The sequence below is a fragment of the Rhea americana genome, unplaced genomic scaffold, assembly GCF_003343005.1.
Source record: "Rhea americana isolate MKP2758 unplaced genomic scaffold, rheAme1 scaffold_322, whole genome shotgun sequence".
In the NCBI taxonomy this organism is placed as follows: domain Eukaryota; kingdom Metazoa; phylum Chordata; class Aves; order Rheiformes; family Rheidae; genus Rhea; species Rhea americana.
Window position 1 is genome coordinate 763,686 of NW_028186449.1, and position 13,750 is coordinate 777,435.

Below are 13,750 nucleotides of genomic sequence, written 5' to 3' on the forward strand. Positions count from 1 at the left end.
GGGAGGATGAGGAGGAATCTGAATTCCTGGTAAGTGGCAGCATCCAGCTTTCATCACAGGTGATGTGTGATAAATAAAGGTCTTTACATAGGTAGAGAAGCTTTGTTGTTAATAGCTAAGTGACTTGTATAGTTGCCTGTGTTATCAGAAAAAAGATGCGTTTTAAGCTTTTTAATTCCTTCTTTTCAGGAAAGTGGCATAACTTGAGTTGATGAGACTTTGAACTTTGACACTGAGGAGAGCAGGAGAGTGAGGTGAACACCCAGAGCTAATGAGTGTGTTCTTCAAAGAGATCTTTGCTCCTGAATTCCAATACACTTGCTCTGGGAGGTCTTGATGTGAAATCTTCTCTTAACCCTACCTGTTTTACTATTAGCTAGTAACTGCAGCTCCTTGCATGGTATGGAGAAGTGTCCAGTTACCCTAAAACATTGCTTTGTTAATGGAAAGGGTAGGCATGTCACTTATCCTCTCAGTAGCCCTTCAGTGACACCTATTCTTCTCCATGGGTCACTTAGGCTGTTAAGGCACCCTGAGTCATGCACTTGAGGTCAAAGTTCTGGCTCTTAGGCTTTTTAATAGGAATACTGTGTGGTTGGATGAAATACAGCCTTTTGCATTTAGTTTATATTGTTCCTTGCATCTTGAAATGTTCCCTTTATAAGCATACTGAAACATGTTGTAATTATTTTGCCTTCTCTTCTGAGTATGAGATAATGGGAAGGAGTCATAGAGGAAAGGGACATCTGGAGCATATATGATAGCATGACTCACTATTTCTCCTTTCCTTTTGGAGAGGAGCAAAGTGGCTGCTAATGGTATCTTAATGACTAAGGATGCATGTACATTCTACCTGTAAGCATGTTATCTGTTCTGGGTGAAACAGGGAATTTCCAGATGGCATATTTAAATTTCATGCTAAACTTCCTGTTCTCTTAAATTCTTGCCAGCATGCAAGTCTGCAGCTGTGTAACAGATAGGTAGTTTCCTAGCATTCTGTCTGCTTTACAAAGAGATTCGCATCAAAATCATAAAGGGTTTGCATGAATGTTTTTCTTGAGTCAAATTTCTTTAATCTTAACTTCTATTTGACAGTTGTAGTTTAGTGAAAAATTTGCGTATTAGTGTTTCAATGTCACTGGAAACACTATTGCTGTTTAAAATTATTTTTAAAGGTCGTTTTCAAACTTTTCTACAGTGGCTAACTAAAAATAACAATGAATTCAAAACAACCCAACTTTTGCCACATTATTGTATCTTGACATTTAATCTTATGTCTTTAAAAATGATCCTCTGTCTGTACATATGTACATACATACATGTACATTTATCCATTTCACTTTCTTTATTCTTCTGTTGTTGCACTAGGTCCAGATAAGAAGCTGTGTATTCATAAATACTGTTTTTATCAGGAAGCTTTTCTGTGTAGGCTTTAATGTTTTATGTGGTGAAAGGAAAACATAATTTTGACAGGTAAAAAGAATACATCTCTTTTTCTTCTCTGTTTATAGGGAATAATGCAAGATGTGCAATTACTTGTCATGCCTCAAGGATTTATTTCTCAATGCCCAGATCTTAATCGCAGTAAGTCTATTAATTCTTGCACYGTAAAATGAAAAATGTGCTTCTTGCCTAGTTTCTGTTCTGCAAGCTTGCTTAAAACCTTGAGATTCAGTGTATTGATTGTCATTGTCAATGTGATTGAACTTACTGTAAATACATCTTGACGAATGTGTATTTGTAATTCTAGCGTGTCCAACTTGTAATGACTTCCATGGCCTCGTGCAGAAAATTATGGAGCTGCAAGACATTTTAGCCAAAACATCAGCTAAGGTAATGGTTACTAGGAGGCATAGCACAGGAGAACTGAGGACTCTAGGGCTTAATTGCTGTCTTTTTGGATTATTTGTGTGTTTGTGTGGATGTGCATATTGGTGTGTGCAAAATATAATTGCATGTAAGTATGTTTGTATATGTATTTAACTATGCCTAGTATCTAATTCAGAGAACTTCCTTATATTTCATTCTCTTAATTTTTTAATCATATGTTCTAGTCAAATGTTTTAATAGTAAACATAATCCAAAACCCTGAACAAGGAAATGGCCCATAAATATTCAAGCTCTATCTATCAGGCTAACAATGCAATAAAACTGTACTGAAGCAGGTTACTATGCTTATAGTGCTTATTGCAGCAAGGTTTATTGGTCCAAGATTTTTCTAAACCTGAGCTAAACCTTTCAGATAAAATATGTGCAAGATAGGCAACTGAGAATCATTTTTTTTCTTGTGAAGGATCATGCTGAAAACGCTCATGACTGCCAGTAAGCATGTACTAATTTAAAGCACTTAAAGTGTCTGTTCCATAGCTGTCTTTAGGAATGTGATTAACTGGCAACTACACTTTTTTTTTTTTTTTTTTAAAAAAAAGAAGTCTTGGTTCAATTGGAGGAACAATTACTGGCATGTTAATTTTAACTTTACATCCAATTTTGACTCTACTCAGATTCAGGTCTTTTGTGTAACATACTACCCATAAGTAGTTTATGTAGCGCAGGATTCCTGGTCAGTTCACACATACAGAGATGACAAATTAGGGTCCATGTCCATCTTATCCTACTCTGTCCTATGATGTTCCTGATGTTGTTAGTGAAAGATGGAATGCATTATTTTTTACTACTAGATTTTTTTTTCTCCGAATGATCAATCATTTAATCTCTTCATATTTGACAATAACCATTTCATTATCTTTGACTGTATATCATACATGCATTTTCCTGTCTACATGGTTGATGGGGTGAAACAATTATGTTTTCAATGATATGGAAACCACTTACAAATCTAAACCCTACTTTTTGTGAACCATGTATACAGCTGTCCCAAGCTGAGCAGAGGATGAATAAGTTGGATCAGTGCTACTGTGAAAGGACCTGCACAATGAAAGGCACGACTTACAGAGAATTTGAATCGTGGACAGATGGCTGTAAAAACTGCACTTGCATGGTATGGCTACAGCTTGAGTGGAAACTCAGGAACCCTAGAGTTTTCTTTAATTAGTTTTACTGTGGCCAAGTGTTGAGAAGACTTCCAATGTGTACTCTAGATAATAACAACAAAGTTCTAGAAAACCTATTCTAAATCTAGAATACTATTAACTGATATATTTTTCTATTATTTCAGCAGTATCAGCATGTGTAGCTATCCTAGATTTTATGCCTGCATAGGCAGATGCTATGCAATATATTTTTCTGTCATGTTATTCCCATGCACTGAATTGCAAACAGTTTCTCTGGATAATTAATTCCTGGTTCTTTTATCACTGCAAACACAGTATTKTTCTTAGAAAATGATTTAATGGATCCCTTGTGTGTCTGATTCTGTTTAGTTTCCTTTGGTTACATCTCAATAAATATGAGATGTCAGGGTCATATGCATGTTCTATTGTATCACAAAAAAGTATGTGAAGTGGATGGAGGACTTTCTAAGGTATCAGAACTTCAGAAACAGTTGCAAGTATCTTTTCAAATACCATACCATGGTATCTTGGTTAATGTCCATTCCTTTAAAACTCATTAATTCCATTTGGACTGATTAAGTTCCTAATCCAAAAGACATCAGTAACTGGTGGAATGGCTGCTGTTGCTGGTACTGCACCTTAGATGAATTTGTTGCTATGTTTTGCTAAGCTGTCCTCCTTAAGCATGATTTGATTTTGGTATGTTTCTAGCAGAATATTAGCTTTGTTCTTTAGCAGTTGTAAAGTTGTTAAGCAGAAGACGGCTTGGTCCATAGTATCAGACCTGGCTGATTGCTACCTAACAAATGCATTCAAAGCATTTAAAATGTATTATTTTGTATCAGACTTTTCTTGCAGTTATGATATTATTATCTTTTAAAATATATTCTCTTAGGTAAAAATTAGGAAGTAGAGTATTGCTTTATGAGGCTTTTATATTTCACACTAATTTGTTAATTTGCTGGTGACTGGCAGAAAATATCTTTTTACTTCCAAATAAACTTGCCTGTCAAACAAAAACACTAAACAATTCAATTGCTATCATCTCAAACACATCATACATGTCTAAAACATTATGAATGATATTTTAAAAGTATAGTTTCTATTGTAACTATTAAAAGAACCATGTTAAAATGGCTTTTTGGGTATTGTCAGTTTACTGTACTTAAAAATAGCTTATATGCTCACATTTTTGAGGAAAATCTCTTCTCTTGCTAAATGTGACTATCAGTTAAGCACTTTTTATTTTTCTAGAATGGTACTGTGCAGTGTGAAGCTTTGATTTGCCCCTTCTCTGATTGTCCGCTTAATTCTGCCCTGGCATATGTGGATGGCAAGTGCTGCAAGGAATGTCAATGTAAGTTTTACTGTAGTGCTTCATTCTAATGAATGCTTTAAAATCTGTAAAAAGAATGAACCTTTTAGTAAAAATACCTCTGACAGAACTGATCAGAGAATTACATATCTGAATTTGAGGAACAAGGGAATTCTGTGAATATTTTGGGAAACTGATAACCAAAATGCCTTCATTCCATTTAGGCTATTTTGCTCAAGTTCAGTTATTACTTTTTTGAAAACAAATTTCATATGAGTGTCTTAGCAAAAATGTTGATGTAAAAACCAAAAAACCTGCAGCTTTTATCTAAGTTGCCTTCTAGTGAGATCTGACCTAACAGCTAGAGACTTGGGAGTAAATGTTTTGCATTTATTCTGGCAAGTGTTTCCAACACCTCTAATTCAAATGTATTTTCCATTGTCTGTTACAGCACTAGAAATAGAGATTCCGGTTTATGATCCTTTTTCTGTAATTAGGGGAAGAGCAAACTCCTACTAGATCTGAGAGACTAGTAAAAACTAGTCACCTAGAAATGTTCTTTCACAAAAGGTCAGACAGTTATAAAGGAAATTGAACAAGGGTAATTTCATGTTGTTATTTAAGACAGATGATTACCTTTCTGGTTTCATGGGACTTTGCATTTGTTGCAAGTAGGGTCAGAGAAGAGGAATTTGAGGTTAACCAGTATCTTAGCTAGATGGACTGTATATAGGATTTCAGCTTGATAATGAATGAGTGTCACATGTGATGGATATTTTAAGCTAGGTTAGAAGCCATTCTTGAAACTATTTGAGAGGCATACACTTAATTCAGTAATTATTGAGGCTTTTCTGTGTGGCTTCATCACTTCAACTGCTGTATAAAACTTCTTACAGAGTATAGAGAAATATGTAACTGGTTAAAATGATATGTTGTAAGATAAAATTCAGGAAGACAGTTTGTACTCCATTGGTCTTGCTTCCACAGGAGTTTATTAATATTTAATTGTGTTACGCAAGCTACCCTGTTTTAGGAAGTCTTATTAACTTACTCTGATTCAGAGGAAACTAGCCCAAATGCCCCAGCTGCACAGATTTTTCTATGCATTTTATGTGGCTGAGGGAACTAGTAACTCAGGAATGTAAAATGTGCAGAGCTCAGACCTCTGAATCTTTGACCATTCTGATGCAGTTTGAGGATGTGATCCTGTAAAGTGTTTTTCTGTGATGTACTGTGTGTGAATTTTCTTCAGGGAAACCTGCATCTGGGTATTAGTGGGCAAGTGCTCACGTAATARAAGACTACATATAAGTTATTTTTATTGGAAGCCTTGACAAAGGTCAAGAAATGAATGGCCATATGGACACTGACCTCATTATACAGCACTAGTACTTTTTGCATTTAAGGTACAGCTATGCTACAGCACAGTATGATGATTACTCTGATAGTCCCTGATGTACCTCTGATAGTTCTGATGTTCTTAGTATTAGCCAAAGCTTTTTAACTTCCCGTGCTGTTAATCTGTTGCCAGTACACAATTCAATTGTAACAAACATGCATGCATAAATCCTTCTGACAAACTGTAAGAAAAATGATTAGATCATAAAATAAACATTTTTCAAATATTATCTCTGATTTCATCTAGAGTATGTAAAGTGTTTTGGTTTAGTATTTTTCTTATGTTTCAAGAGGCTGACTCACTGCAGCCAAAAGGCTTGCTGTTAGTGCAAGCTAACAAGATAATTACTTTCCAGTGAAAGAGTGTGAAGAGTGAAGTTAGAGGCATTATGAACTGTGAGACCCTCATTTGTTCTCCTGGCCCATTTGCTGGAAATGCTGAGTTGTCACAGGTTCATATATATGTGCCAGCTGTATCGTGCCCTCTTGGCATCTTCAGTTCATGTCCTGAGTTGATTGCAGTCAGTGACCACAGTTCTTGCTCAAGGGGTCAGATCTGAGTTCCTTTATTTAGGTAGTTTCTCAAAATAGCTTTTTTTATTCTCATTTCTTAGAACAGTGTCAGGGGACATAGCATCTGACTAGGTCATGTAGGCTGAACACAAATGGCTGATAATTGGGAAAGAAGCTAATAGGGGAGTGTTGCCTAAGGAGCCGCTATCTTTAGCATTAGAGAGTTGTAAATGGTGAGGAAAATATAGTATGTCTAATATACTGTTCTTCAGTTGAGTTTTGTTGCAAAACAATGTGTACTGTTATCTCTGTTTCCTTGCTGTTAGCTGTGGTACCTTGTAACAGATGATGAGCTGTTTCTGCCAAACTGTCGTGTGAGTAAAGCCGTCTAGGCCATGGTAGCTGTGGTAGCCTTGTTCTGCTGCACTCAGGGCTAAACTCTTCCCTTTTCTTTCTTCTATTGGTATGTTAAGAGCCACCAAACTGAGAAGAACTGATATAATGACAGGCAGCATAAGAGTAGGAATATACTGAAGACTTACGATGACCAGCAAACAGGATTTGCAGGTGAAGTGTGTTTGTGTGTGTGTATATTTAAACTTTAATTTCACAGAGCTTTAGCTCTGTAGAATTTAGGAATGTAGCCGAGCTCTTCACTTACACTACTGGATAGAATAGGACTGGTACATTCCTGTGGTCCTGGGGCTAGGGTAGCACTTTGTGACTCACACTTGTAATGGCTATGCTCTCTTCCCCTTCCCCCAGCAGAATATCTGCACCCAGATGGCTGTTTGCGAAATGATCTCTGGCCAGTGCTGTTCCTCAAACCATGCCTAGCGTTGTCTCAAAACATGCTAGTTAGTCCAAATGTTTCCGTGAAGTGTGCTAACATTCAAACAGTATGGGTGATCACAGGCCAGTGCTTAAGCCTGGGCCCTGCCCTGTTTCATTTACAGGGATGACTATCACCAGTTTGCCTCCTAGGTGCTCTCAGCAGCCAGATGGAGACTGGTACATCAGGGGGCACTTACATGAAGGGGTGACTGGACTAGTTAGACTGAATTGCCTTGTGGGTATGTGCAACTCTAGCTCCAGTGACTATATGGAGAGTCTAGATGATTCAGTTGAGTACCACACTTCTAGAAAGTTAAAGTTAAGTGAGATTAATCTTTCTACTAGTTACTGATGGATATCAGTGTATCAGTAGTGTCATATATAGGAGTAGCAAGTTGGCTTTTATATTAAGCAGTTGTGCTAATAGACTTGTGAGAAGCAACCACACTGTCAAGCCCTGGGAAGTTATTTTCAGCCCAGTATTTAAGTGAATAGATAAGACAAAACTGCACTGTCTCCCTGAGTGACATTCAGTGCTTTATACTATGAACTTCAGCACAACTGGGTTTTTTTAAATGTTTACTTAATGGAAAAATATGTAATATGGAATCTTGTAGGAAAACTTTCTGATGCTTCATTGACTCTAATTCTTTGTGTATGCTGAAAGAGAAGGAAGTCAGCAACAAACACTCACCTTCTCCCTAAACCCCATGACTTTGAGGACATTCAATTTCATCCCTTTTGTCTTCTGTGAAGACAGATGCTGCTGTCAATGGGAATGACAATGAACACAAGCTATCATTTTGTTTTCTGTTAACCAGAATGGGCTAAAAGAAGCTGCGATCTTCCAAGACACAAATTGGACAACGTATTGAATGCATGTTTCAGCTGTAGGCAACTATTCAACAAAGCTCAGTCAAGCTAGCAAAGTATACATCTTAGATCAGTGGGAGCCTCCTATAGAGGTTTCTTTTGGAGCCAGAAAGCAGAGAATTTTCTTTTTTATTCCCAGTGCCATTTCAAGCCTAGCTGAGAAGGCTAGAGATCATTAACTTATTTTTTTCTTCTGCAAAGACAAATGAATTGTGTGGTGATAGGCCTGATACAAAACAGTGAGAGATTAAGCTCCCCTACTGACCTTATGAAATATAACTTTACACCATGGACTTGGCTTAAAGTACAAGGACAAATTCATTTATTTTTAAGTGAGTTGTGAAAGGACTGCCAATGTCTTAGTAGCTGAGGCAATTGGTACTTGGTCAGCAAATCTTTTTATGGTAACTTTCTTATTAGTCAGGATATTAACACTATGGCATCACTTAAGTAGCCATGTGATGTATGTATTTTTTTAAATGGAGCCAGTGTATTTTTAACAGCCTAACTGATTTTCATTTTTCAACGCCAGCAGTGATCATTGTATTAGTGTCTGACACAGTAATAATTCCCAGCCCCAAGACTGATTTCCAGGAAGAAATTGTTCTGTTCTCATCACTGTCCTTTCCCAGTGACACTGCAGACACTTACAGACCTAATTCCAAACTATTTAAACTCCCCTGAATTTGTTTGGGACATATTTAAGGTCTGGGCCATCATGTCCAAATATACAGGCTGTGATTTCTCCCCCCTCCCCCCCCGCCATGCGCTGTTTTCTGAAACAGACATTTGATGGTTTTCTGGTGCATTGTAGCCTCATCTACACTCTAACACAAGTATCTTAAGCAACTGTAAAAAGCACAGACTGTATTGGATCAACTCACACTTCCATTGCCAACAAGTATACATAGAGTATGTAAAGGGGTTATGATTTGGAAAGGGTTTTTGAGCAAAATGGTTAAAAACATACATATGGACATGGTACTTAACAAGGATGGATTTCTGGTTTGGTGTTCTGTCTTGCTAGCTTGCAGGAAGCTTAATTTGATACTTAGAAATTAAGAGGATTCCTCCTTTCCTCTTGATAATATTCCAACTTTTCCCTAGAGCTACAGACACTTCTACAAACTCCCAACTCTTTTAGCCTACTGGCACAGAGAAGGAGTTGTAAGAGCCTGTGTGCTTCTCACTTGCACAGTTGCTGATCAGCAACAGTACAGAATATTTATCTAAAAACTTAAGGAATATAGATGCTTTCTAGCAAATCCATTAATGTTTGTCCAGATAGACTTAAGCATTACAGACTTAAGCTTGTGCTGCTCACTAAATCTCATCTTCTCCCCAGACTGCAACTTTTCTTGGTTGAGGAAGTGGTACCATCTTGCCTTAGATGTATCTATGGCAGCACAGTATGCCAGCTTCAACCCCTTTCATCAGTGTGCTGAAGGAATGACTATTGCATTTAAGGTGGCAAAAGAGAAGAGGCTGCAGTTCAGAAATCTGAATGGTGGGATCAGTTAGTACTTGAGTGCTGAATTAAATCTGTGCCTGCTGAACAGGCCATCTGACTTATATTAACTAAGTTGGAATCCAGCAGCCTGGAAAACAAAGACCAGCTCTAGTAGGTATGGTAAGTATGTAGCAGGTACGGACAAGGCCTGCACATCCATGCTGTAGGGAGCCAGGAGACTCCCCTGCTCATTCAGGATGAGAGAATTGTGATCTGTAGTGGAGAAATAGGAGAGTTTTGTAGTTGGTGGAAAACTGCACTTTGTGGGAAAACTGCCTGTTTAGGGCAGAAAACTGAGTGTAGTGAGTGTTGAACTGGAAGTTATGATCAAGGGAGACAGGATAAGGAGAATGTGTGGATTCAGAGACAGGAGCAAACAGTGGAAGTATGTTGAAGCAGTTCATACAAATCAGAGTGTGAAGCTTGAACAAAATGTCCATTGATACTAAACCAGTAATAACTAGCTAAAGAGATCCCTTGGAGCAAGGGTACCATTAGAAGTATTTATATAAGACAGTGGAGCTTGCCTCTGAAAGTGGAAGAAGCCGTAGAAGTCAGGTGAAGAGAAATCATTAAAAATGATGATGAGGTGGGGCATGGTTCATGTTATAACTTGCGCATTTTTGTTCCCTGCAATTTAATATAGAATTAGTATGGGACCTAAAATATATTAATTAAGTCAGTGCATGTAGGATTTGAAGATTAAAGCAACTGCAGTGCTGATAGCTGGACCTTCACAGGGACTGCCTACAGTTTAAAAAAAAAAAAAACACAACAACAAAACCCCGTACTGACTGGATTACTCTACGCTCTTGGATACCATTAGTCACAAAGTGATGATGTTTTTTGCATGGTATCCAAGGAGAATCAGTTTTAGTTGGCAGTGCTTCCTAAGATAGATCCCAGAGAGCAAATCATAGCATTTGTTCTTACTTCTCCCTATCTGTGTGGAATTATGCCAGATTGCAATATTCTTCAAAGAGGATGTGAACTACTAAGGGATACTGTGAAATACTTTACTACTAACTTATGACTGCTTTTACATAGTTCTGCTGTTTTCTGTTTCGACTATAAATTCATACATCTGATGTCCCTAGCTCCTCACTCAATACTGTCTTCTAGTAACATGCACTGTAGGTTACTGTAGTATAATTCCGTGGAGAAGTGTCAAACATCACTAACCTTGCAAATACTCAGGATTAGGTTAAAGGAAAGCCCAAGTCTATTAGTTAGGGCCTCACCGTAGATTTTAGGCTAAGCTATTGGACTATTGAATAGGCTCAGTGCAGGTTCTTCATAGTTTTGATCTAATCTTTTTCTTTAGCAGTGAAATAATGCTCATTTAATTGTCAAAGTTTTTGTTGTTGTTGTTGTTGTTTTTAAGGACATCTTAGAACATTGAAGACAAACAGCATTCTATCCAGTGCAAAGAATTGGTTACTTTTTGATCATAAATATTAATATATGGCTTAAGATATTGGTGCAAACAGAGCATAAATCCTTTATTTTGAGGTGAAGTTTTCAAAAAATCAGATAAACTAGCCTACTTTCAGAATAAAGCAAGTCAGGGATGTAGCTGGCATTGAGTTATTCCTTAGGACTGTGGCATTTTTATATCTTCCTGCATTCAGCATGCAGAATTTCTGAATGCTAGTTAGCATTTTAGCATTTTAGCAGACTCTTTCTAGGTTTTCTGTGCTGAGATGATTCATATCAACCTCATTTCTCAGGCCTTTGAATCGCATACAATAAGAGAATTACATTATAATGACAGTTGAAGAGTATTATATATGTCTTGCAATACAGAGAAGAATAACACTATTTTACTGCTTGTTTATGTAGGTTTATTACTTCAGCAACTGCATGAAGTTGAAATGAAAGGCAATGTTTTTATTAATTTAAGAATAGCAAAAATTTTTCTAACGACATTTTTGTAGGAAAAAAAATCTTTGAACTCACACAGGTTAACAAAATCAGTGTAGTAATTTTAGATTTACAAAGGCATAGCAGAAAAGTGTAACTGATGCATGTATCATCTCTGCATTCCAGCACAGCAGGTGTGATCTCAGGAAGCTTAATACTGTACTCAAAGAATGTCCTGAGTGCCTTTCCTGTGCTGAACTCGAACAACTCAAGGCAGTTGAAAGGCTCCACTTGGTTTCTGTAGACAGGTCTGGTCCCCAAAGGAAAATGAAGTTCTTGAAAAGACCCCTGACTCGAACTGCTCAGTCTCTGCTGTGCTTTCCCTTTAAAACTGCAGAACTTGTCAAACTCTTCTTATACCACAGCAATATATTTAGTTTACAACTGTCATATTTCCAATACTGGCATTAATAAGGGCTCTTTGGTGCAGAGCTTGTAGCCTCCAAGGACCTTTTTTGGTAAACTGGGCAATATGCCTGTGTCAGAAAAAAAGTGTCTTCACCCATATGTACTTGCAGTTCCCTCCTGAGCCAGAACTCTATTACTTGTATGTTTGTGTTGTGTAAATTAAAATACACCTTACAGTATGTGGAGTTCTCCAGAATATCTTGATTTTATTTTTCCTCCTTCCTCATTTCCTTTGAGTCTCGTTATTCTGAGTAAGCGCAGGAGAACTGAGAGAATCAGTGCACTGTACCTAAATTGAACTTTTCATGCATCAAAGAGTGTGGCTGCCTCCTAGGCTACTTGCTTTTTAACTATTCTGGGCTTTGTGCGTCATGGAACTCAACTGGAAGACGGAGATCTGCAGGCAATGTGTCAATATATTAGGAGAATTCCAGTTAATGGTAAATAACCCAGTTTTAGTGTTGTTGTGTGCCTGAGGAGTGAATTATAAAATGTTTAAAAATACCTCTATTCATTAAAATGCATTGGAGTGTATAGTTTTCTGCACTAAAGAAAAAATTAAAACATAATATTGGTAATTTTATTTTATCAGTAGAGAATTAAAAATATTTTACACTGAAATCTTGCTGTAGGGCCTACTTCTCTTCCTTCCCTCTACCTGATCCTATTTTGTTTAGGCAGTTTGAGAAAACCTATTTTTTCCCTCTTTCATCACATTCTTCCAGGGAGCTCACAAAATATTAAATCCCTGTAGCAGCATATTATTTTATTTACAGTGCAAATAAAATCTTAACATGTTAGATATGAATATTTTGGCTTCTGTACAACTGAGAATGGATGGATTGGCAGCATTCCAGTTTTAGTATGCCACTACCCCAACTTTTGTAATGCTAATTTCATCAGAATTTACCTAGTGAGGTGATTATGAAATAATAAGAAAACTCAGGTTTAATTTCTAATTGCAAAAATTGTATAGGATATTGGGATGTTCATGTGCCTATGTGTTGACTTCGATGTTTTTTCTCACCAGTAATGAACTAATGTCACTCTGCACCTGTGTCATTGGCATTTTTTTGTACCATAACAAGGAGCACATTGCTAAATCAGCAGCTTGTAATGGATGTTTGAGTTTCTGTCTGGACATCTTTCTTTGTGGATTTTGCCTATTTCTGTAGTATCAGTAACAACGATCCATAATGAACATATGTTAAAAGGGCAAAATTTGGCTTCAGGTGAAAACACCAAAACTGTGGTGTTGGGAAAAGGCCACAGCATGTCATGGAGCTGGATAGAGCAGACTATCAAATGAGTAAGCAAAAGAGCTCATCGAGACTTCTGCAGTTTTGCAAAGAAGGCTTTGTGCTGCATTAACTCCTGTTTACAGCAGGCTTGCCATATTGACAAGAGTCATCTATGTGGAAGATTGGCTGAGAGGAGGTAGTGCTAGGAACCGCAAGCATGTAAAAAGACATAGCTACAGCTGTCCACCACTTTCTAGGTAATGTGGGAGGAATAAATGGGAAGAATGAGGAGACTGAAGCTCTGTTTTAAACAAAATACTGTAGKATAACAAAACGAAAACCCTTAAGAACCCTAAGGATTGTGATTTTATTTTCCAGAGAGTGTAAGGAAAGGCTGGTAAAATACACATGAAATTAATTCAATGGGATTAACATAAAAATACATGTAATGTTATCGTTTATCTTTACAAAAATAATGATTTAAACCAATGGTTTTCACTCTTTTGATTGTAGAAGTTTGAAAATATTCCAGTGAATTTAACCATCTGCTGCTTGGTTGACTTTTCTTTGTAACCACCTGCAGATACCTAACAGTGTGCAGACCCTCAAGGCTGTTATTGATCGCTATTTCTGCATCCGTTGGCTCATAAAATGCATTCTGCCTCAAACCCTGGAAACATTTACACATATGAGACATCTTCAAAATTGAAATCTAGGCAAA

The 13,750-nt window shown here is 37.2% G+C and overlaps 1 protein-coding gene across 1 annotated transcript in view; it reads left to right on the forward strand.

The window, feature by feature from the left end:
• The window catches only part of LOC146592643 (protein NEL-like), a 41,571-nt gene extending 37,171 nt beyond the window's left edge, over positions 1-4,400 (forward strand). The window contains exons 6-9 of the mRNA XM_085310670.1: positions 1,512-1,584; positions 1,751-1,833; positions 2,873-3,001; positions 4,269-4,400. Of these exons, the coding sequence (XP_085166796.1) occupies positions 1,512-1,584; positions 1,751-1,833; positions 2,873-3,001; positions 4,269-4,400 (417 nt within the window). The remainder of the gene's footprint in view (positions 1-1,511; positions 1,585-1,750; positions 1,834-2,872; positions 3,002-4,268) is intronic.
• The last annotated feature ends 9,350 nt before the right edge of the window (positions 4,401-13,750 follow it).